Below are 26,581 nucleotides of genomic sequence, written 5' to 3' on the forward strand. Positions count from 1 at the left end.
AGCCGGGAGAATCATTAACCCGCCTTGCGCTTTTTATGAGCTGGGTGCCCTGGCAAGGAAGGCAAAGGGGACAGCTGAGCAGCCCTTCTCTCTTTGCAGCCCTTCCTTGGAGGGCAGCCTGGTCTGGAGGTGAAGGTGAGCTTCTTTACACATCACCCTTGCCTTTGGCCTTGCAGAGACCCCCGTTTCCCTGCGCTTGACCTTAGATTCCATGGCAGTTAAAGGGGTCAGGCTGCAGCATTTCTCCCATGCAAGATAGACTGTACTCATGGGAGGATTGCAGCTAAGCTCTGAAATTGGGGATGGGAGGCAGAGGACCTCATGGGTCCCCCCAACCAAAATAGGTTGGCCTTCCTGCTCTGCAAGCCCTGCCTTCACTTGGGGACTTGAGCTCCCATGGATTTGGGGACTTGTTGTTGTTATTGTGTGCTTTGGTGACCCTGAGGTGAAACGGTTGTGGGGTTTTCTTGGTAATGTTTGTTCAGAGGAGGTTTTGCCATTGCCTTCCCCTGAGGCTGAGAGTGTGTGACTTGCCCAAGGTCTCCCAGTGGGTTTCATGGCCGAGCCAGGATTCGAATCCCGGTTTCCAGAGTCATAGTCCAACGTTCAAACCACTGAGCCACGTTGGCCTCACTACCTGCTGCTTCCTTTGTTGTCGGTTTATACTAGTTAGTATTATCTCAGAGATGTTTTAAATCATGCAATGTGGTTGTTTTAGATTGTGTGTCACTGGGCAGATTTGTAGTCTTTTTTCTAGGAGTTTATCACATGATGGAGATCGGGAGTTTATCCCGTGATTATCCCGGGGGAAATGGTGTCATTACGCAGAACGGCTCCACGCAACGTCGCACCAAACCCGCCATTAAAATGGGCGCAAAGAAGCGTTGACGCGCATCTTCTTACTTTTGGGAGCCCAGCAACTGTGCATTTCCGACACCGCTTTATTTGTGCAACTGCGTGTGATAACCACCTGCGCAATTCCTTGCCATTTTTATTTGCGGGGTGCTTTAGATGCACTTCAGTCTCTCTTTAATGCCCAAATTAGCCCCAAGTGGGATAAACTCCCTAGCTTACTTGACCGCTGCGATGTAAAGCTTTGCAGGGCTCTATAAATAAGCGTCAACAACAACAATAGTAACTACCTCTCAAATCCAGTTGTCCACCCTCATTGCAGGGAGAACAAATTAACCATGGTCCTTTTTTTTCTCCAGGGAAGGAATCTCTCACATGAACATGCTGCGCTCCCTGAAACATGGATCATGGATAAGGGGATGGGGTGCCCATCGGCTGTAACAGCAACTCCATGTGGAAGCAGTCAGGCCGTTCCAGTGGAGGGACTGTTATTTTGGATGGGCACCCAGGACACCCCAAGGATTTGGGCAGATCGTGGCTGCAATGCAATGAGAGGTTGGGTCCCAATGCTGCAGACCGGCACCTCCTTTCTTGCAAGAAATCTCTTTCCTTGCAGTCTTTCCTTGGACTCTGGAGCCTCAGAAACCAAGCTCATCTCATCTTCTACACTTCCACAACTCCATAGCCATGGGGAGTAAAGCCGTATCAAACTGGATCCATTCTTCAGCCTAGATGCAGCCTTAGTCTACAGCAGCGCTTCCCAAACTTGAGTCCTTTGGACTTCAGCTCCTAGAAGCCAAAAGCAAACTTGGCCAACTGTCAGGAATCCTGGGAGTTGAAATCCAAACGCAGTAAAAATACAAACCGTAAAAACGACTGATGCAAAGTGGACTTCGTCCACATTGGCACCACTTTAACCCTTAAAGCAGAGTCCGGCTGCATTCTTTCTACAGTGTGGGTGCTCCCTAAAGTTTCAGGGAAGGATCTTTAGTTCTCCCTGGGAATGCCAAGTGCTGGGCTGGGGATGTTTTCCTAGGGAACGGACCCCAAAGGATATGTAGTCCAACCTCCGACAATGCCGACCGGTGGGGTTTCTATGGCCCCTTTCCACTTTGTCCAAGAACTGGACCGCGGACACACAGCGATGATCTATGGATTGATTTTCTCAAGGTGACCCACTGGGTTTCATGGCATTTTGTATTTGGCCCTATAAAGGTATCCCTATTTTGGGTGTTTGGGATGTTGTTGCACACATGCTTTTTGTATCTCTTGCATTGCCAGCGCACCACCAGATGGCACTCGAAGGCTGGGACTGGCAGCCCGTTGCTTATGAAGTTCAAACATCCCCAAAAGCAATGATCCATCCCATTTGCTTCCTAGAAGTAGGCAAGCTGGAGTTCTCCTCCAGGACTCTCTTTTCCCACCTGAGATGTCCCATGAAAACTGGACTTTTGGCACTTAAGTGAGACTGAAGTGCATCTACACGGTGGCAGTGATGCAGTCTGACACCATTTTAACAGCCATGGCTTCATCTCTACAGAATCCTGGGATTGATAGTTTGGCAGAGAAGACTAAAAACCTTGTAATGCCACAAAGAAAGAGCCAGGAGTTGTTGGAGCGTTGGACTGCTAGGACTCTGGAGAGCAGGGTTCAAATCCCTACTCGGCCATGGAAACCCATTGGGTGACCTTGTGCAAGTCACAAACTCTCAGCCTTGGTACTTGAGTTGTGCGAAAGGGACATCTGTTGCTGCTGTTGTTGTTGCGTGCGTGCCTTTGAATTGTTTCCGGCAATGGCAAACCCACTCTGAACAAATCTTGTCAACAAACCCCCAGGATAGGTTCCCTTTAGGGTTGCCATAAGTCGGAAACAACTTGAAGACACACAACAACACTACAAGTGCCAGGCTTCCATAGAATGGAGCTGCAGGCCAGACCCTGAGATTTGGCAACCTCTGAAAGCCTTGTTTTCCCAATTTGTACGATTGCTGATGCCTCTTTTCTCTTTAGACAGAACTGGGACAAACCTTCAAACTGGGCAACTGTGCCAGCTTTAGGCAGCCCTGGCATCCTTCAGGAACATTACTCCAGTGCTTTGCCCACTTAAGGATCATCCTTTGCAAGCTACAGCCAGGCCTCTTCCGCATCCTGCAACCCCAAAACCATTTTCTCTCTGGATTTTCGACCTCCCAAACTTTTTTGCCAGCCCTGCCCAGCGGTTGCTAAGCTTCCCCTCCTTGTTTGTTCGGCTACACATTGGCCGCCGACCAGGGATTCCAATCTGCTGCGTCAGGTTTAAAAAGCCAGTCTTTTACAAGAATGTATATTCTTTCCTTTTTGAAAAAACGCCTTGGAAAATCAGGGCCTTGAGGGAAGGGAAAAGATGACGAATGCAAACTGTCCCAAATGAGGACGAGAGTGGCATCCCTTGGCAAATTCGTTCCCCAGGGGAGGGCATGGAAGGGTCTGGAAACCATGAAGCCCTATAAAGAGGAGAGACTGAGGGAGATAGGGATGTTCAGTCTGGAGAAGAGAAGGTTAAGGGGTGGCATGACAGCCCTGTTTAAGTGTTTGAAGGGATGCCATGTTGAGGATGGAGCAACTCTGTGATGCTATGATGATTCTCAGCATCTCTTGGGATCTCTCTCTCTCCCAGCAAAAGGACAATGGAAACCCTGTGCTCATGTTTCTCCTCTGGCCGGGAATGCTAGCCATCATGTGAGTGAAAGGAAGCGCATGGCTTGCATAAAAAGACCTCAGAGGCAGAGAACAAGGGAAACTCTCTCTCTCTCTCTCTCTCTCTCTCTCGACGTTCAGGGTCACAAGATGGGAGACTTTTAGTGTCCTTGCAATTGATCGGGTTTTGTGGAATGAGCAAAAGCATCGTTCCTCCAGACTTCAAAACAGAGCACTCCTTAGAGCTGCATCTATGGCCTGTTCCACATGACAAAACCTGGCATTAAAGTGGCCGCAAAGAAGCATTCATGCACATCTCTTTGCTTTCGGGATTTCAGCGACAATGCATTTCCGACATCACTTTATAGTCATTCGCGCCATCCGCGCCATCACTCGCTTTAAATGTGCTTTAGTCTCTTTTTGATGTGACAAGCTCCCATATCGCACAACGTCACATTGTTATATTACTTGGGCTGAGCCTCCATCCTATGGAATGCTGGGATTTGCAGTTTTGCAAGCTCTGGTGCCACAGCAAACTGCGCATCCCAGGATTTCCATAGGACAGAGCCATGGCAGTTAAAGTGGCATTAAACTGTGTTAATTCTGCAGTGTGGGCTTGAAGTGGAATTGCTGGGGGCACTTGCTAAGTATTCTAGAACCCATTGACATCAATGGCGATGCTGGAGCTCAGTTCACAAAGAGGGATTCCGGCCTGCCAGGGCCACTGGGGCTGTTGAACGGCTGATCCGACCCGGGCCATCAGTCGAAATGGACGAAGGCACCTCAGGTCAGGCAGGTGTTCTTCGCCCCTCGCACTCGGCACATGGCCAGAGGCCTCTTTGCCTCTGTTGGGGTTCCATCCAAATCCAAACCCAGTGCTTTCAAGTCGTTTCCAACTTATCATGGCATGCTTCTTCAGGAGGGGTTTGCTTGCCATGGCTTTTCTCAACGCTCGAACCATTACACCGCATTGGTAGCTTGGATCCTCTTTCTCCTTCTCCTTTTTCTCATTGGCCATATATATATAGATAGATAGATAGATAGATAGATAGATAGATATAGATATAGATATATAGATATATATAGTTGAACCATCATAGGGTTTTCTTGGCAAGATTTGTTCAGTGCGGCTTTGCCATTGCCTTCCCTTGAGGCTGAGAGAGTGTGACTTGACCAAAGTCACCCATTGGGTTTCCAGGGCTGGGGTTTGAACCTGGGTCTCCAGAGTCCTAGTCCAATGTTCCAACCACTACACCACACTCGCCCTATACATACATACACATATATCCACACATATATACATGCAGCAGGCCTTCCTGGAACAGCACCCAGGAACGCAAAGATTCCCCCCCCCCATATATATATATATATATATATATATATATGGGATGATTCTGCCCACCGTTATTGTATTGTTGTGTTATTGTTTTTAGATTTTATTGTTTGTAATTTTAATTGTTAGAAATGTTTAATTGTTTTTTGTATGTATGGCATTATATACATGTGTGTATATATGTGTGTGTGTGTCTATGCATATATATATATATATATATATGTATGTGTGTGTCTACACACACAGAGAGATATGGCATTATATATGTGTGTGTGTGTAAGTGTATGTATACATATATATGGCATTATATATGTGTGTGTGTGTGTATATATATATATATATATATACATACACACACACACACAGAGACATACATGGCATCATATATGTATACACACACATATATGGCACACACACAGACACAGAGAGGAATAGATATAGATCCATAGATACATAAAATGCTCTTTCCACCAAGAAACCCTCCCTCTTAGCCTCGAAGGTGCTTTCCGCACTGCGGAATTAAGGCACTTTCACGCCACTTTTAACTCCCAAGGCTCCCTCTTTCGGAATTCTGGGACTTGTAGTTTCTCTGTGGCAGAGAAGGCGAAACACACCTCGCAAAACTACAGGTCCCAGCATCCCAGAGCACTGAGCTATGGCACTTTAAAATGGTGCCAAACAACTGCTTTTTAATTCTGCACACTGCAAAATTAAAGCGCTTTGGCACCGCTTTAAACTGCCATGACTCTGTCTCACAGAATCCTGGCATCTGTAGAACACAGTCTAAGCAGTTAAAGCGGTGCAAAACTGGGTTAATTTTGCAGTGTAGATGCAAAATCTGGTCGTGATTCAAGGTCACCTCTATACTCTTTTGTATCTCTATGGCCACCACACTCAATACCTCTATATTTCCTATCTCTATGGTACTCCACATACCGAAAGGCTGGGGCGTATGACGCGCATGCGCCAAGGTAGAGGAAAGGGGTTACCTCAGAGGGGTGGGCGGGGACAATCAGCTAATAGGGAGGGGCTTCGGCTAGATAAGGAAGAGAGGGGCATGTCAAGGGGGGGTGAACGGGAACAAATGAGTTTTAGGTGGGCGTGGCTCTCTAGCGGAGGCTATATAAGGAAGAGAGGTCAAGCCGCGCGTGCTGAGAGGGGCGTGTCAAGGGGTGAGCGGGGGGCCAATGAGCTTTGGGTGGGCGTGCCTTTCCAGCGGAGTCTATATAAAGCGGAGCCGCCCAGAGGCGCGTGCATAGCGGGGTGTGCCGCTGCGGAGGAGAGTTCTTTGGGGCGTGCTCCTCGCTTGCAGCAGCTCTTGAACCCAGAGCTTTCCCCAAGTTGTTTAGACTTTTAAAGCAGAAAGTTTTTAAGGCAGGTGAATGGGGTGCTGTTCTATTGTTTTAATGCATTTTAAAGCATTTTAATATTGCATTTGTTGTAATTATTGTTGCAATTTAATTCACACATATATATATATATATATAGTATTTTTGTATGTTTTTAATTGTATGATTTTAATTATTTAATTATTATTATTTTTTGTTATTATAATTTCTTTTATTTTTATTTATTCTTTTAAATATTCTTTTATTTATTATAATTATTATTATTATTATTATTATTAATTTTATTTAATGTTGTAAACTCCCCGAGTCCCAGAGAAGGGGAGGCATATAAATAAAGAGCCTTTATGTTGAAATTATGCTGAAGGGTGGGGATGGGTATAAATACCCTTAAGTACCCTTAAATAATAGTAATAAATAATAATAATATAATAATAATAATAGTAATAAATATTTACGTTTTCCCTGTTAGGCCACAGCTCCACCATGTTCAGCTGGGTGAGCCGGGACGCCCGGCGGCGCAAGGAGCCGGAGCTTTTCCGCACGGTTTCGGAGGGTCTGAAGCAGCTCTACGCCGGGAAGCTCCTGCCCTTGGAGGAGCACTACCGCTTCCATGACTTCCACTCCCCAGCCTTGGAGCCCGCCGACTGGGAGAGCAAGCCCATGGTGCTGCTGGTGGGGCAGTACAGCACCGGCAAGACCACCTTCATCCGGCACCTGCTGGAGCAGGACTTCCCCGGGATGCGCATCGGGCCCGAGCCCACCACCGACTCCTTCATCGCCGTCATGGGCGGGGAGAGCGAGGGCGTCGTCCCCGGAAACGCCCTCGTCGTCGACCCCCGGCGCCCTTTTCGCAAACTCAACGCCTTCGGAAATGCCTTCCTCAACAGGTATGGCTGTGTCGTGCTGCGGTGAAAAGAGCCAAGGCAATCCTAGGGCTGCAGCCAGTCTTTTCCCCCCTTCAGTTGTAGTGCTCTTTGCATTTGTCTCAAATTGGGGGGAGAAAATGGGATATAAATATTATAGATAAGTAATAATAGCTCTTATTATTATCACTATATTGCTATTAAAAGGGGGCTTAACTATGTTCTTAACTATGCAACACACCAAACACTTTCCAGATATGTGATGCAGCAGCTAAAAGAGCCAATGTGATCCTAGGCTGCATGTTTTCTGTTATTCTCTATGGGCAAGTCTTCCCCAATGGTTCCCTATGGACAAGTAGTCTATTATTCTCGATGGGTAAGTATTCCCCAGGGATTCCCTAGGGACAAGTACTCTCCAATGATTCCCTATGGGCAAGTGTTCCCCAATATTTCCCTATAGGTAAGTATTCTATTATTTTCTTTGAGCAAGCATTCCCCAATGATTCCCTATGAGTAAGGAATTCCCCAATGTTTCCCTATGGGCAGGTATTCTCCAGTGATTCTCCATGGGCAAGTATTTGCCAGTGGCTCTCTATGGTCAAGTATTCTCTGTGTTTACCTATGGGGCAATCATTCCCCTATTATCCTGGGCAAGTATTCCCCAATGGTTCCCTATGGGCAAGCATTCCCCAGTGGTTCTCTATGGGTACGGTAAGTATTTTCCCGTGGTTCTCTATGGGCAGGTATTCTTTTCTCAAGCAAGTGTTCTCAAGAGTACTTGTCCATAGGGAAGCATTGGGGAATACTTTCCCATAGAGGATAATGGGAAAATACATGCCCATAGAGAATGCATTTTCTGAAGATGCCAAAGCCACAGATGCTGCTGGAGAAACGTCAAGAATAAACTGTTTTAGAACATGGCCACATAGCCTGAAAAACCCACCAAAAGCTATAAATAAGAAATGGATGCTGGTGGTGTCTGACTTGCAAAGGTTGCCCAATGGATTTCCATGGAAATCAGAGATTTGAACCCACATGTCTTGGAGCCTTAGCCCAACACTTCCAGACACTAGACATCATGCAGAAAGCCTTCTTGCATGGCAGTGGGTTGGACTGGATGCCCCTCTGGGGTCTCTTCCAACTGTATAATGCTACATTCCCCTGAAACATCTGTAAAATCTGGATGTATCATTCTTTGTAGCCCCAGCAAGTTTGGAATGCAAGCCAAGAACGCAACCAGCTTCGCTCTTTCAGCAAAGTAGGGGAACAACATGCCAGGAAACCTAGTTTAGGTGCAGCATCTTGGTTTTTGCTGAGCTGAGTAGGTTCTGGTCAGTGTCATCTCTCTCCCATTGACGGGAAGAGCCTCACAGAGGCAATTGCGTGCCATAAACAGGCACTTTGCTCCTTGCCAGGGTTAAGCCCAAATTCTCAGTGGTTCCGATAAGTGCATGCTCAGCCTCTGCGCTGTCAGCACCCCGAGAAAAGAGCACAGCAAGTTGTGTAGCCGCAAGGCAGAAGTGAACGACACACACGTGACCCAGGGGTTGTTTTTGTGTCTCTAGTGTAGTTTCAGTGCTGGACTCTGGAGACCAGGGTTCAAATCTTCACCTGGCCATGGAAACCCACGGGGGGGGCCTTGGGAGTTAGGGTCACATATTCTCAACCTCAGATGAAGGCAAAGGCAAATCCTCTCTGAACAAACCTTGCCCTGATAGCCTTGGCTTCATTGTTTGTCTTCAGGTCACTTTCAGACTTATGGCAAGTCGGTTGGGCATTTTTCAGCAATGGCAGGGGTTGGATTAGATGGCTTTTGTGGTCCCTTACAGCTCTATGATTTTGTCTCCAGTTAAGAGATGAGCAGCACAGTTTGGTACCCAGGGGCTGTGCATTTGAGCCATCGGCAGGCCAGATTGGGCCAGAGAGTGGCCCTCCCTTGGCTTATGGGAACCCCCTGGCTGCCAGCTTTACTCTGCTTAGCATGCCTCCCCTTTCTGTTGCCCTCTTGGGACTTTGCTGCAACTTCCCTTCCGTTGACTGGAAGGGAAGCGTTTTGAAAAGCAATGTGCTTTCAGGCTTGCTTAGACATGGACGCCTCATGGACGGGTGTGACAATTTTATGCCAAGTCACATTATCAATGGGGCATTTTTAATGTTCCTAAAGTGACTTCCAATTCTGGTGCTAATTTTGCATCGTTCCCTCCAGATTTTCTGGAAAATTCAGTTTTTTTCTCCCCTCCCACCCTCTTCAAAATTTAATCGAATCATAGAGTTGGAAGAGACCCCAAGAAGGGCCATCCAGTCCAACCCCATTCTGCCATGCAGGAACTCACCACAGTCAAAGCATCCCCTGTGACAGATGGCCATCCAGCCGCTCTTTAAGGACCTCCAAAGAAGGAGACTCCACCATACTGTTCAACAGCTGTTATAGTCAAGAAGTTCCTCCTAACAATTAGGTGGAATCTCTTTTCCTATAGCTTGCATCCATTGTTCTGTGTCCTTGTCTCTGGAGCAGCAGGAAACAAGCTTGCTCCATCTGTCTCTGTTCTGTTTTCCACGTTTGCTCAGGACCCAAACCAATGGCTTGAATCCTCCCTTTTTCTCCTTGCAGATTCATGTGTGCCCAGCTACCCAACCCAGTTCTGGATAGCATCAGCATCATCGACACGCCTGGCATCCTATCCGGAGAGAAGCAGCGGATAAGCAGAGGTAACAATCAAAAAGCATGGCTGCCTATACCTTCCTTAGGTGGGTTTGGCAGCATTGGTGCTGTTGGGTTTTAATTCCTTGCACCTTGACTTGGTGGTTGTTGTTCTTGTTGTGTGCCTTCAAGCCATTTCCGATTTATGGTGACCCTATGGAGAACCTATCATGAGTTTTTGTGTGGAGATATGTTCAGACGGGGTTTCCTCTGAGGCTGAGAGAGTGTGAGTTGCCCAAGGTGCGAGGTGCCCAGTCGGTTGTTGTGACTGAGAGCAGATTTGAACCCTGGTCTTCTAGATTCTTAGTTAAACCACTATACCACTCACTTTTTGTGGCCGGATTTCTTCAAATGAGGTTTGCTATCGCTGCCTTCCTCTGTGGATGAGAGAGTGTGATTTCTACATTCGAACCCTGGTCTCCAGAGTCATAGTTTAACCCGCAAAGTGTTGGGCCATCTTAGCTCACGCTCTGCTCTGTATGTATTCATCAATAAGGTATCCTCATGTCTAGGAAAGCTAAGCTGGAGAATACCTCTTCATCTTTTTGTGTCGCAAAGCAATTCCTTGGGCTTTTGGCCTGCAGCACTGGCCTGTCTGGAGAAACTCCCTGCTTCTCCTCGTGCTCAATTTTCCAGGTGTGGCTTCCAAGTTTGTGCGCCTGGCAGAGCGAGCATTCATAGCTGTTGCTTCTGGTTCTGCCCGCGCCTTGGCCAAAGATTCCTGTGCCAGGAAGGAATTGCATTCCGAGTTGGTTCTCCGGAGCCCAGTCTTGCGTCTGGGACAAGCTGTATCTCCTGCTGGGTGGATAGCAAGATGTGTCTGTTGATGCCAAGTTTCCCGGTCAAAGAGGGCAACTAAAAATAGCATTTCTCCTTGCCTGCTCCAGCTTGGCCTTCTTCCTTTTCCTCCTCTTCCTCAGGCTCTTTTGTGGTACGAGGCTGCATCCGCACTACATAAATAATGCAGTTCAACATCACTTTAACTTTCCAAGCTATGGAATTCTGGGATTTGTAGTTTGGTGAACTATTTAGTTCCCCCCATCAGAGAGCCCTGTTGCCACAACAGACTGCAAATCCTAGGATTCCATAGTGTAGTGTAATGCCATGGCAGTTACACCAGTCTCAAACTGCATTAATCCTGGAGTGTAGAAATGTCAAAGAGCATCAGCTTCCCTCCCCAATCTGGTGCCTTCCAGATGTGTCAGAGCAAGATCCCCATCATCCCCACCAGTATGGCCAAGGATTGTGGGAACTGTAATCCTACACATGCATGGTTTCAAGTTAACTTTTCCTTCAGTTTGCTGTAGAAGAATGTAAGCCATAGAGGACAAATTGACACCAAATTGGATTGCATTAATTCCGCAGTGCGGATGCACCCATGAGACACCTTTGCTCAGCTTGTTGCCTCTGTCCTTTGGAAACCTGGCTGTGCATCCTGCCGCCCTCTAGATATTGTTGAACTTCAGTTCCCAGTATCCCTTGCTATTGGCAAAGCCAGCTTGAGTCTGCTGAGATTTTCAGTCCAGTGACTTCTGAAGGGCATCACTATTCCTGCTTTGGAAGCCGCACTCGCTTCCCTTCTTGCAAATGGACTCTAGTGAGCAAATTCCATTCTCAAAGACGGATGTGGAAACTAGAGCTGGCCAGAGATGTGGAATCCCAATAGCCTCCCCCTGCCCCAAAAGTCATGGTGACGGCAGCCTTCTCAGCATGGAAGAAATGAGTACTCTTTGGCTCAGTGGCCTGTAATACGCAATCCCACCCAACTCCCCTTATTCTCTCCCCAGTTGCTTGCAGGAAATTGTGCTGTTTGCAGATAAGAATCCACTTAACAAGAAATCAGGATGTTCGACTTGACAAATGTAGGTCTAGCATTTTTCTATAGTCCTTCACCCAAGTCCATAAGAATGCATGCTTGGGGTGTTTGGCTCCTCTGGTTTACTGGCCGCTCTACAATGAACTGGATTTCCAGTGCACCTCAGACCTCTGTTATTAGGGTCGGAATTTGCATGGAAAGTTGTTGTGTGCCTTCAGGTTGTTTCCGAAGCTATTGTGGGGGTTTCGTGGCAAGAATTGTCCAGAGGAATTTTGCTCTGAGTCTGTGTGACTTGACCAGGGTTGCCCAGGGTCTTTCCATTTGAACCCTGGCCTCCAGTCTTAGTCCAATGTTGAAACCACTACACCATGTAGGCTTTCACTTGCATGGAAAGCATTCAGGACGGGGTGGGAATGTTAGGGTCTTCAAGCCACATCCTGCAACCTAAGAGATAGCCCTTCTCTGCTCTGCTCTCCTCTTTTCTCTCTCTTTTGCTGTTCAAATTAGAACAGTTCTATTGAAATAAATTCCATATTATAACTCAGTGCATGTGTAAATTTTGCACACAAAGCAGTTTGGAAAGAGGAGGAGGGAGTGATCAGGGTCTCCGAGTCTTGTGCCCTCCCTTGGAGTTCCCATCCTACTATTTGAGGACCACTGTCCTACCATGCCTTCTGGCCATGCCATAGTGCTCTGAGCCTTTCCTCTTTGGCACTGAAGCCTACTGCAGTGTCCCTGGGACAGAGGCCAGGATACCCTCTGCATACGTGGGTCATATCGGCTACAACAGCCCCACTTTTGCGGGTAAGTCGGTGCCTGCCTCCAGCTTCATTCTGCCCCAATTGAGGCATGCGGCCAAACCAGTTGGAGCATCACCAAGGGACGGATTCCTTTGCACAGTCGGTCGGATGGCCTCCCATTGTCAGTAAGCATGTGAAGAGCCATTGTATCCGGAGGCTAAAAGGTGCCGTGAGCATATCTTTATTCTCCGTGAAGCCTCTCTGCGCAAGCAGCGCCCAAAGGACACCATGGATCCCATTGCTACTGCTTTAGTTTGAATTGCCTGCTGGGTGCAGGAGCAATGCAGCTGGACATAACAGCTCTCCTTTGGAGAATCTGGGCTTTAAATAATAATAACAATCAAGTTTCTACTTCTTAGGATATTCAGGCATTGATTATTTCCAATGCTAGGCTGGGGGTCTTCAGTGTCTCTCCCCAAATCTTTGTTGCTGTGTGTCTTCAAGTCGTTTATTGCTTATGGTGAACCGAATGTTATGTGGTTTTCATGGCAAGATTGGTTCAGAGGAAGTTTGCCATTACCTTCCCCGAGGCTGAGAGAGAATGACTTGCCCAAGGTCACCCAGTTGGTCTCATTGCTGAGCTGGGAATTGAACCCTGGTTTCCAGAGTCACAGACCAGCGCTCAAACCACTATGCCACGCTGGCATATCTGATGGGCAACCTCTGAAATACTATTTCTCTCCTCCTGCTCGCCCTTCCTGACCTGGTTCTGTGTCCCAAAGCCACGCCATGTAAAACAGGTGATAGAATTTGGGATAGTAAAATGGTGTCTTTCATATAAAGTGGCAAAAGCTAGGAAATTTATATTCCGTTTGAACATTTTCAATCTGTGGGTGGTTGAGTTGGCGGAGAAAGAATCCGTGGATACGGAGGAACGACCAAAAGCAAAGCTTGATTTTGCCATTTTATATAAGGGACGCCATTTTACAATCCATTACATTTAATGGGACTTGGACAATCCACAGATTTTGGTAACTGTAGGTGTCTTCCTTGCCTTCTGTAAAGCATTGTGGGGATTTATGGACTTCATTTTTGCATGGCTGCAGAGTAACGCTGCAAATTGCCCAGAGGTGGAAAGTCAATGCGCAGCCGCCATCTGCAAGCCATCACCATGGAATAGTTGCATATGCCAGGATGCAAAGGATCTGGAGGTCAGTGTGCAGTGTTAGAGCATGGAAAAATGTCCTAGTAGCATCCTTTTTTAAATACCCTTAATGCTATATTCTTTCGAACAAATTAAATGGCACCATCACAGATAAGTGCTGCAGGTCACCCAGGGTGACTGGAATGGAGTCAGAGTTGTCACAGTGTTTTTCCAAGCGCGTCTCCCTAGGAAACGCACGCATTTGTGGACACAGCTCTTACGGCACGCCAAGAATTAGGATATTAAATATTTGCATCTCGAGAGCGCCGTCCTAAAAAACATTTACTAGGAGTAAACCCCGTTAAGCTCAGCAGGGCTTACTTCTGAGTAAACATGTGTAGAACAGTTAAAGGGAAAGGAAGTGCACACTTTGAGCATTTCTGCTTAGTAGAAGATTTACAGGTGTCCCAATAAAAAAAGCCTCTTCCAAGTGGAATTTTGTGCAGCGAGTGCGACATTTAAAGCACGCCAAGAGCAAACCTTGCTCATTTCTCCTTCCCTTCTGAGCAGATACTTCAGTTCAGTCATGTCTGGCTGTTGAAAAACCATTTTCCTAGGAATTCATAGGAAGACGGAAAATTAAAATGTTTTGGTCAGAGCTCTGCTGGAGCCCTGTGTCCATTTTTGGGCACCGCAAGTCGAGAAAGATGTTGGCAACGTGGGAATGTTTCCAGGGAAGGGCAACTAAGATGGGCAAAAGGTCTTGGAAACCAAGACTTGCGAGGAAGGACTTGGGTACATTTAGCTTGGAGAACGTGAGCGCCACCTTTTAAAATGTCCGAAGGGATGTCATGTAGAAAATGGAGTGGGCTTGTTTTCTGCACTGTAGAAAAAATGCACCTTTCACACCACTTTAACTCCCATGGCTCCGTCCTACGTAAACCTGGGATCTGTAGTTTGGTGAGGCACCAGCACTCTTTGGCAGACAAGGCTCAATACCTTGCAAAACTATACAACCCAATACTTCATAGTGTGGAGCTACAACACTTAAAAGTGGTGTTAAAACTACATCCTTTCTGCAAGGTAGAGGCACCCTGGGACACAAACCAATGGATGCAAATGACAAGAAAGAGAGCCTCCATCCAAACATTAGTGAGAACTTTTTCACCGTAAGAACTGACATTGCAATAAACTGCCTTGGCAGCGGCTGCTTCCACGCAACAGGGGAGTTTCCCCAACCACAAAACATCCACGTCTGCTTTTTGTGCTCCACCTTTGTCCTTATCTTGGAAAGACTGTGAAATGCTGGAGGTTCCCGTCCGGCCTGGAGCCCTTTTTCTTTTGCGTAACCGTTCTTCTCGGCCCCGGTGATGTAAACCCTTTTTGGGGCAGAGAAGACTGACTCACAGGAAAGCGGGAGTCCTCTGGGGCACCCCACTTGCATTGGCACTCTTCCCAGACTTTATCCAGGCTGGGAAAGTGAGGGTCTACCTGGGAGAGATTTGGGAAACCCAGAGGGCTGAAAACAGACCGTTCTGACCTTGGGTAGATAGTAATTCAATTGTATTTTTTGAGATGCAGTGGAAGAAGGGTGGAGGAGGCCCATTCCTTTTGCATTTGGTCATCGCAGGGGCCTGATTTGCACCCAGCCTTCCTGCCTCCAGAGTTATAGTCCAACATGCAAACCACCTAGATTTGGTCCTCCGGGTGTTTTGGACTTCAACTTCCAGAAGCCCCAGACCGGGGGGGGGGGGGGGGTCCAAAGTTAAGTAACCATTGCATTGCAGACCATCTTGGCTCCTATTATTACAATACTGAACTACAGATGTGAATGCAAACAAAATTTAGGAATGCCCTGAACTTAAGTCACTGCAACCCAAGTATCCTTACATGAGAGCAACAGATAACTGTTATAACAAATTAGCAGGGCCCATTAATTGATGAACAATGTGGCAGTGTGCTACAGAGTTTGTAGTACAAATATGTCAAGGGAACTAAAGGACTGTAGTCGCTTTGCCAAAGGACAATTGGGGGGAATTGCAACTGGAGAACTGAGGCCATCGTGAGCCCGTTTTGCATTTTGTGCCTCTTTGCTGGAGGGACCCCTGGAAAGAGAGCGGGGCGCTGGGCATTGCGGCGGGGGAGGATTCGCTCTCGGCACCAGCACTGTGGGAAAGCCTTAGCCCTCGGTGACCTCAAGCCTGCCATTCGCTTAACCTCTGGAGGAATAAAACATTTTTCCTCCAGGCACGGGTTCCTCTTTGGCCGCTCATGAGCCGCAACTTCCCCTTGGTTTAAAACAGGCGCATTCTTTCTGTGGAGCTTTCTCTGCACAGTGAGCTATTTTAACAATTTACGAAAATGTGAAACCAAGAGAACATAAGTCCAACCCAGTCAGTTCTGAGATTCCACGTTTCAGCATCAGATTAACGGATTAACTTGCATTTAAACCGGTTTGTGATTTGCTTTCGCTCTGGTTTGCTGCATCAATTCCAGTCAATGCGTTGGTCCCACTATGGGAGCAGATCTTTTCGTTATTCCATGCATTTGCTTTTTTGGGGGCACAATTGCTGTTCCAATATTTGGGAATCGCTGACTACTCTCTGGAGCTGCAACAAACAGGCGCATGCCATCTTTTGCATGGCATCCCGCCATATAGTAGTAGTCAAATCCAAAACATGTGAAGTTTCTGAGCTCCGGTTCTAAAGGCTCAAATATCACTTCATCTCCTGGAGAAGGAAGCCCCCGAATCTCTCTGGCTGCTGGCAGCATTGTGTAAACTTTGCAGCTGCCGACAAAAAGCGGACAAACACTTGTGGCGACCTGTGGTTATCCCTCGCTTCCTGTTTTGTTTTTTGTGTGTTAAATTCAAGGTTTGTGAAATGTTTGACTTTGACTTGAGGTGAGAAGATAAAAGATCGCTGGGGAAGCCAAGCATAGCAGAGCCAATTCTATCAGGAGATGGTCAAGTTTTGTTTTTTGGGGGAGCTCAAAACCCATGTTTGGGGTTGTTGTGCGGTGCTTTGTATTGGATTTAATTCCTGAGTTGACTGTGTGATGCCATGGTCTCCATACCTTAATCCTCCAGGTGTTGTGGACTTTGACCCCCAGAATTCATGGGTGTTGGCTGCAGATTCTGGGAGCTGAAGTCTAAAACATCTGGAGGACCAGAGTCTGGGAACAAGGCTACCTGGAAAATGCTGGTGACTGATAGCAAGGTGGGACTTTCCTCCTTGGTAAAAGTGCATGAAAAAAAATGCTGGGGCTTGGACCTAGAAGCCTCTGTCTCCAAAGCAGGTAAATCTGCCGCTCTGCAAAAATACTTCGACCCATGCAAAAATCTATGGAGGACATCTCTTTTGCACTGAAGCAGAGCTTTGTTGAAATGTGTGCTTGTTAAATGCATTGGCTTGTGTGCCTTGTTCGTTGAGATGTTCACACAGCTGCTGAGCATCTTCTGTCCCTTTTGCAGACATCAGAAGTGTTCATAGAGTCATAGGTTTGGAAGAGGCTCCAAGGGCCATCCAGTCCAACCCACTTGTGCCATGCAGGAATACACAATCAATGCATTCCCAACAGATGTCTATCCAGCCTCTGTTTAAAAGCCTCCTTGGACTTGATATCTGGCTTTCTCAGAATTGTAGAAACCAGGGAAGCCCCTGTAGACAGAAGTAACCATTGCACTTCCTTCTTTACTCTGCTCTGGGAAACTTGTAGTGAGGTGTTGAAATGGGGCTTGTGAAAAGCACACAGAGGCAGCAATAGCTTTGTGGTGGTTTTGTGGGGTTCCCAGAAGAGAAAGGGAAACAGTGGAGAAGGGAAGGAAAAGGGGGATGTCCAGAACAGAACTTAAAACCGTAGAGTTGGAAGAGATCCCCATAGAGATTATCAGCTCTAGGTCAAAAAACCAAAGTATACCGAAGGATGGTTTCATATGAAAAGTTGTCTTCTTGAGTCACCTAGAACATGGTTCCATAAGTTTCACGTGTCCAATGAAGGAAAACCTGTAAATGCAATGATGCAATGAATAAACGGAGACCCTGGTGTCATAAAAAATGATTGTGAAATTCCTCTGTTTCAAATTTTGCTTGTTGAGATGGTCCATTGGAGCGAGGTGTGTTTTATTTGCTTCCGCCTTGTTGAGACACACGCAAATGCTAAACGCCTCTTGGCTTCCCGCAGGCTACGACTTCGCTGCCGTCCTGGAGTGGTTTGCCGAGCGAGTGGACCGCATCATCTTGCTGTTTGACGCCCACAAGCTGGACATCTCGGACGAGTTCTCAGAGGTGATCAAGGCCCTCAAGAACCACGAGGACAAGATCCGGGTGGTGCTGAACAAGGCGGACCAGATCGAGACCCAGCAGCTGATGCGGGTCTACGGAGCCCTCATGTGGTCCCTTGGCAAGATCATCAACACGCCGGAGGTGGTGCGGGTCTACATTGGCTCCTTCTGGTCCCATCCGTTGCTCATCCCGGACAACCGGAAGCTCTTTGAGGCAGAGGAACAGGACCTGTTTAAGGATATCCAGTCCTTGCCGCGCAACGCCGCTCTGCGGAAGCTGAATGACTTGATCAAGAGAGCCAGACTAGCCAAGGTTAGTCAGGAACCCTTTGGCCTTCTGACTGTCTTCCTATATGGCTGGGAGTCGGATTTAGATGCCCTTTGTGGTCTCTTCCAACTCTATTACTGTCTTTTGCCCCTGTGAGCCTTTGCTATGCTACTGTTGATGCGACGGAGCTCCCTGGGTTGACTCCGTTGGTGGGGTATTAGAATCATAGGATAATAGAGTTGGAAGAGACCACAAGGACCATGAAGTCCAAACACATTCTGCCATGCAGGAACTCACAATCAAAGCATCCCCAACTGATGGCCATCCAGCCTCTGCTTAAAGATCTCCAGAGAAAGAGTCTCCACCATAGTCTCCAATGGAGCATCTTCTACTGTGGTACAGCTCTTACTGTCAAGAAGTTCCTCCTAATGTTGAGGTGGAATCTCTTTTCCAGCAGCTTGCATCTATTGCTCTGTGTTCTAGTCCACAGTCCTGCCTTTGGGCAATGGCTGGTAGTAGGTAATTTTGGGGTCTTATCTTCCATAGGGATTCACTTTGTCTTCCAGATAGGGCTTGATAGAGTTTTAGGAGATATAATGCGTGAAGGGGACTGGCAGCCACATTTCATACCTGGTTAATCCAACTCTGGTTTTATCCCTCACCAACCCTGGTTCAGGTGCATGCCTACATCATCAGCTCCCTGAAGAAAGAGATGCCCAACGTCTTTGGGAAGGAGAGCAAGAAGAAGGAGCTGGTGAACAACCTGGGGGAGATCTACCTCAAGATTGAACGGGAGCACCAGATCTCTCCAGGGGACTTCCCTAACCTCCGTAAGATGCAGGTAGGGCAAAAGAGAAACGGTAACTCATGGGATGGTCGGAGCCAGACCTCATCGGAGCTGGAGTGAGCTCCATGAGTTAATATTAGTCAGTACAGTTGGCTCTCCACATCAGTGGCTTAGACTTTTGCAAATTGGATTATTTGTGGTTTTGATTCATATGTTCTCTCTAGGAATCTCTAAGTCCTCCAGCGCAACTCTGCCAGACATTGACCATAGAGTTGTGCTAATGAACCTAGAAGTTCCTAGAGCAAACACTTCTCTAGGCGTTTGTAGGTCCTCCAGCATGATTCTATGATCAACTTCTGGCAGATGCTGACCACAAAGTCGGACCTGGAGTTTACTGGAGATGTGTCCCCTCAAGTAAAAAGAATAGTGGGTTTTTATTTGCTGTTTTCCCACATTTACATGGGGGTCCTTCACCCCAACCTCAGCAAATGTAGAGGGACGACCGTATTGTTTTAAACCATGCATCATGCTAGTAGATTTAATAACGTTGCTGACAGTCCACCCTCTTTTCTCAGGAGCAGCTCTTGACGCAGGACTTCAACAAGTTCCAGCCCCTGAAGCAGAAGCTGCTGGACGCCGTGGATGACATGCTGGCCAACGACATTGCGCGGCTGATGGTGATGGTGCGCCAGGAGGAGTCGCAGATGCCCGTGCAGGTGGTGAAAGGCGGGGCCTTCGAGGGCACCATGAACGGCCCCTTCGGCCATGGCTACGGCGAGGGGGCGGGCGAGGGCATTGACGACTTGGAGTGGGTGGTGAGCAAAGACAAGCCCACGTACGACGAGATCTTCTACACCCTCTCGCCAGTCAACGGCAAGATCACGGGGGCCAGCGCCAAGAAGGAGATGGTCAAGTCCAAACTGCCCAACACCGTCCTGGGCAAGATTTGGAAGCTGGCGGACGTGGACAGGGATGGGCTGCTGGATGACGAAGAGTTTGCCCTGGCCAACCACCTCATCAAAGTCAAATTGGAGGGCCATGAGTTGCCCGCTGAACTGCCCCCTCACCTGATACCACCTTCGAAGCGCAGGCACGATTGATGCCCCCTACTCTTCGCCATAGTGGGGCTGTGTCTTGAGGGCAAGAGACCTGCCTTGCAAACTCTGCCCAATTTTGGCACTACTTGACCCAGCAGGGCACTGCCAACCGCCTCTGCGGAGGCTGACTTTGGACTCTCCCGCTCTGCGAGAACAACAACAATAACCCAAAGACCCCCCCCCCACCTTTTCTTGAATGGCTTGTGCACAATAATAATTTTTTTGGGAAGAAATGTTTAATATGTTGGCAATAATTTTCTCTGGTGTCTGGGGCCAGCCCTCTCTTTTTATTTGACTTGGGGTGACAACCTTGGTGCATCCTTACAAATTGAGAAGCATTAGGAGTGGATGGGCAATGGGGTGTCCTTCACTTATCTATCAGCTTTTCCTCTTTCTCTAGGGGTGTTCAGCTGACCCAAAATATTGGGGGGCAGATCCCAGCCTGTCCTTCTAAAACAGTTTTCTTGTGCAACACCCAAGTTGGAGGCAAGACAATTGGGGTATGCCATTGGGGCAAGCACTGGTAAAACGCCGGTAAAAGGAAGCGCATCTGTGTGAAAGCCTGATGTGCTTTCTAAACATCCTCTCACCTCCAGCATCTGAAACGTTCATGGAGTAGCCGTTTCCCATTAATACAAAATGTCTGTTCATAGGAAATGGCTGCTCCCCAAACTAATCAAGGATGCTGAAGGCGAGGGGACGATTCCCTGACGTTTAGGAACCGCATCAGGCTTTCACACACATGCGCTTCCTAAATGTTTTACTGGTATTTTACCCCACGGTAAGCGCTGGTATGAAAATCTTTGATGTCTCAACATTTAAGCCACATGCAAGCTATGGTGATCTCTTGGCAGACTTCCTCACTGCCTGTGCTGTTTTTCCGATGCACAATTTTGTACGTTCTACCTTTTTTGGGGGAAACACCCGCTTTGCCACCATTGCTACTCACTGGTATTAGGGCCTGTTCAGAAACTTCCCTTCTCTCACAAACCATTCACTTTTTCTCCTCCTAGTTGTATCTTAAATCTGGCCCTGGGGGTCGTTTTGGTGATGCTGAGGATGGCATTGGGGTGGATGTTGGAGCAGTAAGTCCCTCGTGTGCCTAAATGTTGCTTCCCAAAGTTGTGCTGGTTGCTTTGAACAAAACCGTCCCAAATCCTCTGGGAAGTTGGGATTTTGTGCCTTTGCTAGCCATGCACAGAATTATTTATTTGGGGGGAAAGGTAGCTCATACACTCGGTGGCAAGGGAATGTTGAATACGCTGCCCCTGTCCGCATAGAGGGATATGTCCGTATGGGCTGCCCATGTTCCCCGAGGGTAGTTTTTTGCTCATACCTATTCAGAAAATCATAGTTTTTAGATCGTACCTATTCTAAAATGTGGAAATAATTTGTTTGGGAGAAGACAGGGCACAGAAGTGGGCTCAAGGGGGCATTCTGTTCATTGCCATGTTTGGGGTAGGCCTTTATTGGATTCAGGTCTTGGTTAGAACTTGGGGAGGTTAATGTCCAAACGTCTTCCAAGCTTTTCCATTTCGGTGCAGCTACCTCTCCCAGTTGTGGAGATATAGGTCCTATATAGGAACGTTGCAGGAAAAAATGGGAAGATGAATCGATTTTGTCTTTCCGGAGAGAAAAGTTTGTGAGCGTAGACCTCCGAATGCAAGTCATCAATGGGCGAGAGGGACTGATAACTATATTTTTCTCTCTGCCAGAAGCATACGAAAGGAAAATGGGTCTGTGTCTTAAGATGGGAAGTTGGAATGCAACCACCTTTCCATTCAAAGCCACCTTTGGACCTTAACTAATAACGCTGGAGGGAACAAAAAAGTGCATTTGGTCCCAAGGGTGGAGGGGCTGTTAAATATTCCACCTGCGTCCTTTCCATTAAAGTTTATTCTGATGTTTGCTGCTGCTGCTGCTGCCTATCTTTGCTTTTGTATTTTGATTCTCTTTCTCTGGTGCCCAATCTGGATGGACTGTGGCCGGCCCTCTGCATTTGCGGCTTTGACTTGATTTATTTGTGGCTTTGATGAATAGGTTCCCTCTAGCAACGGTTCTTTTATTCTCGGGATAATGGCGGTGACGTGTGGGAAAGAATCACCCCGTTGTTGGGCGATATTGATGGGAATCGATGGCGATTTAATGACGGGAAGAGAACGCTTGCTTCTGCGGAGAGCTTATGCGTTTGGCGCTGACTTTGTGACTTAAGTGAAATGTGACTTTGGAGGAAAGTGAAACCCTTTTCTGACGCTTGTTGGAAATGGTTTCCCGATTGCAACCCGGCGATGATGGCCCTTGGCTTCCAGGAATGCCAAGGCTGCCAAAGGATGGGCGTCTTCATCGGGGCTGCCTTTCCCTTCTCTGGTTTAGAGAAGAGGCTTCCTCTGGAACCCAGAGCCTGCCAGGAGCGTGTGAGCTTCCCTTGGACCCGTTCCCAGCATTCTTGCGAGGATATTTCCCCTCCGCGTCCATCACTCACACTGACAAGCCGAACCCAAGGGAGTACGAAACAGGAATGAGGGAGAAGGAATGGGAGGAGAGCAGTTAAAAATGTGCGCATGGAGGGGGCTTTGGTCACACCTGTCCAGAGGTTCGGTGCGCAGGGAGAACGACAACGGCAAAAAGATAAAACCTCTTGTTTCTTATATGAAACTACAGTTGCTCATTGCTCACAGCTGGGTGTTTTAGAGAAGGTGCCATGGATAGTAGGCCTGATTCCATGTCCATTCTTCCCATTCTTTGCGGGGGCCTCCTCCTCCTCTGTTTGGAACGGAGTCCGAGGAAGGAAACTCCCAAATGTTTTTGGCCTTCCTAGCAGCTGGCAGTCCATGGCTGTGCAAAGGGGAGAGAGGTGTGGCAAGCATGATGCGCACCATTGCGCATAACCGAAATGTATGTGTGTGTGTTTTCCAAAGGGAGGAAAAGAAAGGCACGGCTGGCCTCTGCTGGTTAAATGCAAGCTCTGCTCATTGCTGTTCTATTTCCAAGAGGAGGGCGGTGAAGGAGCCATTATTAGTAGTGTTATTGTTATCATCATCATTAGTTCATCCTAAGAGTTCCACAATTTTATTTCCAGGTGAAGGTGGAGCTGGTATTCTTATCATCATCATCATCATCATCATTCCGCTGTGTTATTTCCAGGTGAAGGCGGTGGTAGTAGTAGTATTAGTATTAGTAATTATGATTAACTGGTCCCTATTAGCTAAGAGTGCCACAATGTGATTTCCAAGAGAGACTGGTGGTGGTTGTTCCTGCATGGGTCAGTGACCACTTTCCCTCTACCTGGCCCTTCCTGCGCTCTGATTGGCTGATCATTCTTGAGGGGTTTGGCTTCTTCCTCTCTACCTGGCCTCAGGAATGGTCAGCCAATCCCAGCGCAGGAAAGGCCAGGTAGATGGAAAGAAGCCACGCCCCTCAGGAATGGTCAGCCAATCACAGCGCAGGAAAGGCCAGGTAAAGAAAGGCCACGCCCCTCTGGAATGGCCAGGCGGAGGGAATGAGGCCACGTCCCTCAGGAGTGCTCAGCCAATCACAGTGCAGGAGTGGCCAGGTGAAGGGAATGAGACCACGCCCACTCTGATTGGCTGCCCAGTTTTCGCTCTAAGCCAAAGTGATGCTGGGAGGGGATGCTGGGAGCGAGAGTCCCATTGGAGGATTGGCAGGGGATGCTGGGAGGGGCAGTCTAAGAGTTGGCAGGGGATGCTGGGAGGGGAAGTTTCACCCAAAGATAGGAAGGGGGGTGCTGGGAGCGAGAGTCGTACTGATAGAGCTGGCAGAGGATGCTGGGAGCAAGAGTCTGACCCAAGGATAGGCAAGGGATGCTGGGAGTGGTAGTCCAAGAGTTGTCGGCAGGGGATGCTGGGAGCAAGAGTCTTGGCAAGAGCTGGGGTGGGGATGCTGGGAGGGGCAGTGCCAGGGTTGTCTGGGGATGCTGGGAGGGGCAGTCTCACCCAAAGATAGGTAGGGGGTGCTGGGAGCAAGAGTCGTACTGATAGGGCTGGCAGAGGATGCTTGGAGGAAGAGTCTCAGCCAAGGCTAGGCAGGGGATGCTGATAGGGGCAGTGCCAGGGTTGTCTGGGGATGCTGGGAGTGGTAGTGCAAGAGTTGTCTGCAGGGGCCGCTGGGAGCAAGAGTCTGGGGTGGGGATGCTGGGAGCGGCAGTGGCTCCTTCCTTGGCTCCTTCCATGGAGGAGGGCCAGGTGTCGGGTTGCGCCCAGCCCCCGAGCGAGCCAGGTCCGGGCGGGGCTCCTTGGCTTTTGCTGCTGCTGCTGCTGCTGCTGCTGGAGAAAGAGGAGGAGGAGGAGGCTGCCTGGCTGCTGGGTGCCTTCTCCCGCGATGGGGAGCCGGCGCTGGGGCCCCGCTGCTCCGGGCGCCTACTCTTGGTCCCTGGAGGGTCTGCTGGACCTCTTGCTCTGCGTCTGCCAGGAATGCAATGGGGCCCCGCTGCGGAGGGAGAGGCACGTCCAGCGCTTCCTCCAGTGGGGTGAGTAGGCACTCCAGGGCCCAGCATCCTGGGAGGGATGAGAGGGGCAGTCCAGCAAGGCAAGAAGGCCGGGGGGAAGGCTTAGGGAAGGGAGGGAAGAGGGGCAGGCAGGGGGCAGAAGGGTCTCAGCAGGAGGAGGAGGAGGAGGATGGGAGGTGCAGTCCTTGGGAAGGAGGGGGCAGGCCCAGTCCTGAAGGGCCACGTTTCAGGGAAGTTTCTGGGGTCAGAGATTAAGAGAAGGCAGGCAGAACAGGTTCCAGAAGGGGTTGAAGGATGATGGGAGATGCAGCTCTTGGGAGGGAGTGTTTAAGGCCCAGTTCTGGCTGGGGCTGAGGGCGAAGGGCTGCAGGAGGATGATGGGAGCTGCAGTCCAGCAACATCTAGCACTTTCACACCTGCAGCACTTGGCAGCCGCAGCTGTGACACACAGAGGACCATTTCAAGAAGGATGAAGCTTTGCAAAAGAGGGATGCTTTGGGTCTGCGATGGGGAAAAGAGGGGTGCAGAGTTGTAGAAGAGATGGGGGCGAGGGTGTGGGATGATGGGGGATGCAGTCCAGCAAGGCCTTGGACGCTCACACCCACTGGACAGTCCTGTAAAGCTCAGAATTTGGAGATGCACTGTCCTTTAGGCCAATATTGCTGTAATGCTCTTCCCTAAGAAGCAAGTAATTGAGTGGAGAAAGAGGTTGCAAACTCCTGTTGTGGTGGTTGTGGTTGTGGTTGTGCGCTTTCAACTCTTTTCCTACTTATGGGGACCCTGTCATGGGGTTTTCGTGGCATGGTTTGGTCAGAGGAGGGTCGCTATTGCCTTCCTCTGGATGGCCCTTGGGGTCCTTCCGATTCGAGGATTCTGTGTATTCCTGCATGGCAGAAGAGGGTTCGACTACGTGGCCCTTGGGGTTATTCTATATATTCCAGCATGGCACAAGGCAGTTGGACTACAAGGCCCTTGGGGTCCCTTCGAACTCTAGGATCCTATGTATTCCTGCACAGCACAAGGTGACTGAAGGCTCCTGGGGTCCCTTTTAGCCCTAGGGACCTGTGTATTCCTGCATGGCAGAAAGGGGTCCGACTACATGGGGTCCCTCCAGCTCTAGGAGTCTATGGTTTTAATGCTTTTTAAAACAACTTTTGTGCTATTAATGCTTATTGCGAGCTGCTTTGACTCCCCTTTGGGTGGCATAATAAATCCTATAAATAAACAGAATAATAATAATAGTGATAATAATGATAACAAATGGCCCCTTTGCCAAGCAAGGAGGTGCCCAGCTGGGGCAAGGAATCCTCACGAAGATCCAGAGACGGGGAAATCCCAACATGGTCCTCTGCCACAACTGCTGGGCATCACCTTGGGCCTGTCGCCGTGACTCAGTTTCCCTTCCGTCACACAGGGAGATTAGGAGCCACTCAATGCCAATGATGCAACGCCGTGCCTTTCCTATAACATCAACCTTTTTTGCGGAGGTTGCGCAAGGCGCACGCCGGTTTGCGGGTCTCATTGTCGTTCCCTGTCCCATGCCATCCTCCAAGGCTGAGAGCATGTGACCCTGCGTCAGGAGGAAGGTGGGACATAAGGACATAAAATAAATAAATAATAATAACAATAGAGTTGACCTGAAAGCACAAAACAACAATACCTTTTGTGTTAATTTTGGAATCCGAAACCCAGTGTATATGAATTTGATTCGGTTTAGATGTGTTTGAAAATATCTATCTATCTATCTATCTCAAAGTAATTTATGTACATCATATATATATATACACACACACATATGCTTTGTTGTATATATTATCAGAGTGATTGATCACAACAAAGAAGGTAAAACAGTCAAATATTATCACACCTGGGCTAATTTCGGCATTAAAGAGAGATTAAAGTGCATTTGAAGCATCCCGCAAACAAAGTGGAAAACGGTGAGTGATGGCGTGAACACTTATCACACAATCGCACATGTAAAGTGATATTGGGAAGCGCATTGAAATCCTGCAAGTAAAAAATATGCGTGTCGATGCTTCTTTGGGACCACTTTAACAGCGGGTTTTTGCGACGCCATGCAAAACGGTTTCACCTAGGAATTGTGCGGTTTTTGTTCCGGGATGTTCACAGGATAAACTACGAGAATCAAGGAAGAAAACTGCACAGTGGAAAAGGGACGTGCAAGAGGTGTGTGCACGTTTTGCGCCCT

The 26,581-nt window shown here is 48.3% G+C and overlaps 2 protein-coding genes across 10 annotated transcripts in view; both read left to right on the forward strand.

The window, feature by feature from the left end:
- The first annotated feature begins 37 nt into the window (after window positions 1-37).
- EHD1 (EH domain containing 1) lies at window positions 38-20,140 on the forward strand. Of its 7 annotated transcripts, none has more exons than XM_042440887.1 (7): window positions 78-135; window positions 1,212-2,067; window positions 6,679-7,096; window positions 9,684-9,781; window positions 17,656-18,068; window positions 18,700-18,864; window positions 19,386-20,140. In XM_042440887.1, exons 2-7 carry the CDS (start codon window positions 2,040-2,042, stop codon window positions 19,908-19,910), a joined length of 1,647 nt encoding a protein of 548 aa, XP_042296821.1. In that variant the 5' UTR covers window positions 78-135; window positions 1,212-2,039; the 3' UTR covers window positions 19,911-20,140. The 7 variants fall into 7 exon arrangements, with proteins under 7 accessions (XP_042296820.1, XP_042296821.1, XP_042296823.1 ...); XM_042440889.1 differs by having other exon boundaries at window positions 1,212-2,022; XM_042440893.1 differs by lacking the exon at window positions 1,212-2,067 and adding an exon at window positions 2,862-3,569 and having other exon boundaries at window positions 99-135.
- Window positions 20,141-20,275: 135 nt separating this feature from the next.
- The window catches only part of CDC42BPG (CDC42 binding protein kinase gamma), a 35,174-nt gene continuing 28,868 nt past the window's right edge, over window positions 20,276-26,581 (forward strand). For 2 of the 3 annotated variants that reach the window (XM_042440880.1, XM_042440881.1), the window contains exon 1: window positions 23,840-24,393. In XM_042440880.1, the coding sequence (XP_042296814.1) occupies window positions 23,991-24,393 (403 nt within the window). In that variant the 5' untranslated portion in view covers window positions 23,840-23,990. Of the gene's footprint in view, window positions 23,052-23,839; window positions 24,394-25,786; window positions 25,959-26,581 lie in introns of those variants that run through there. The other variant, XM_042440883.1, reaches the window with a different exon arrangement.

This window comes from Sceloporus undulatus, chromosome 9, assembly GCF_019175285.1.
Source record: "Sceloporus undulatus isolate JIND9_A2432 ecotype Alabama chromosome 9, SceUnd_v1.1, whole genome shotgun sequence".
NCBI lineage: Eukaryota > Metazoa > Chordata > Lepidosauria > Squamata > Phrynosomatidae > Sceloporus > Sceloporus undulatus.

Excerpts from the sequence above, each read along its gene's own strand:
- EHD1 (XM_042440887.1), top strand. The coding sequence starts at position 2,040 with ATGGCATTTTGTATTTGGCCCTATAAAG. Across the intron at positions 7,097-9,683 it reads GGAAATGCCTTCCTCAACAG|ATTCATGTGTGCCCAGCTAC; the intron begins GTATGGCTGTGT and ends TTCTCCTTGCAG. Across the intron at positions 18,069-18,699 it reads AGAGAGCCAGACTAGCCAAG|GTGCATGCCTACATCATCAG; the intron begins GTTAGTCAGGAA and ends ACCCTGGTTCAG.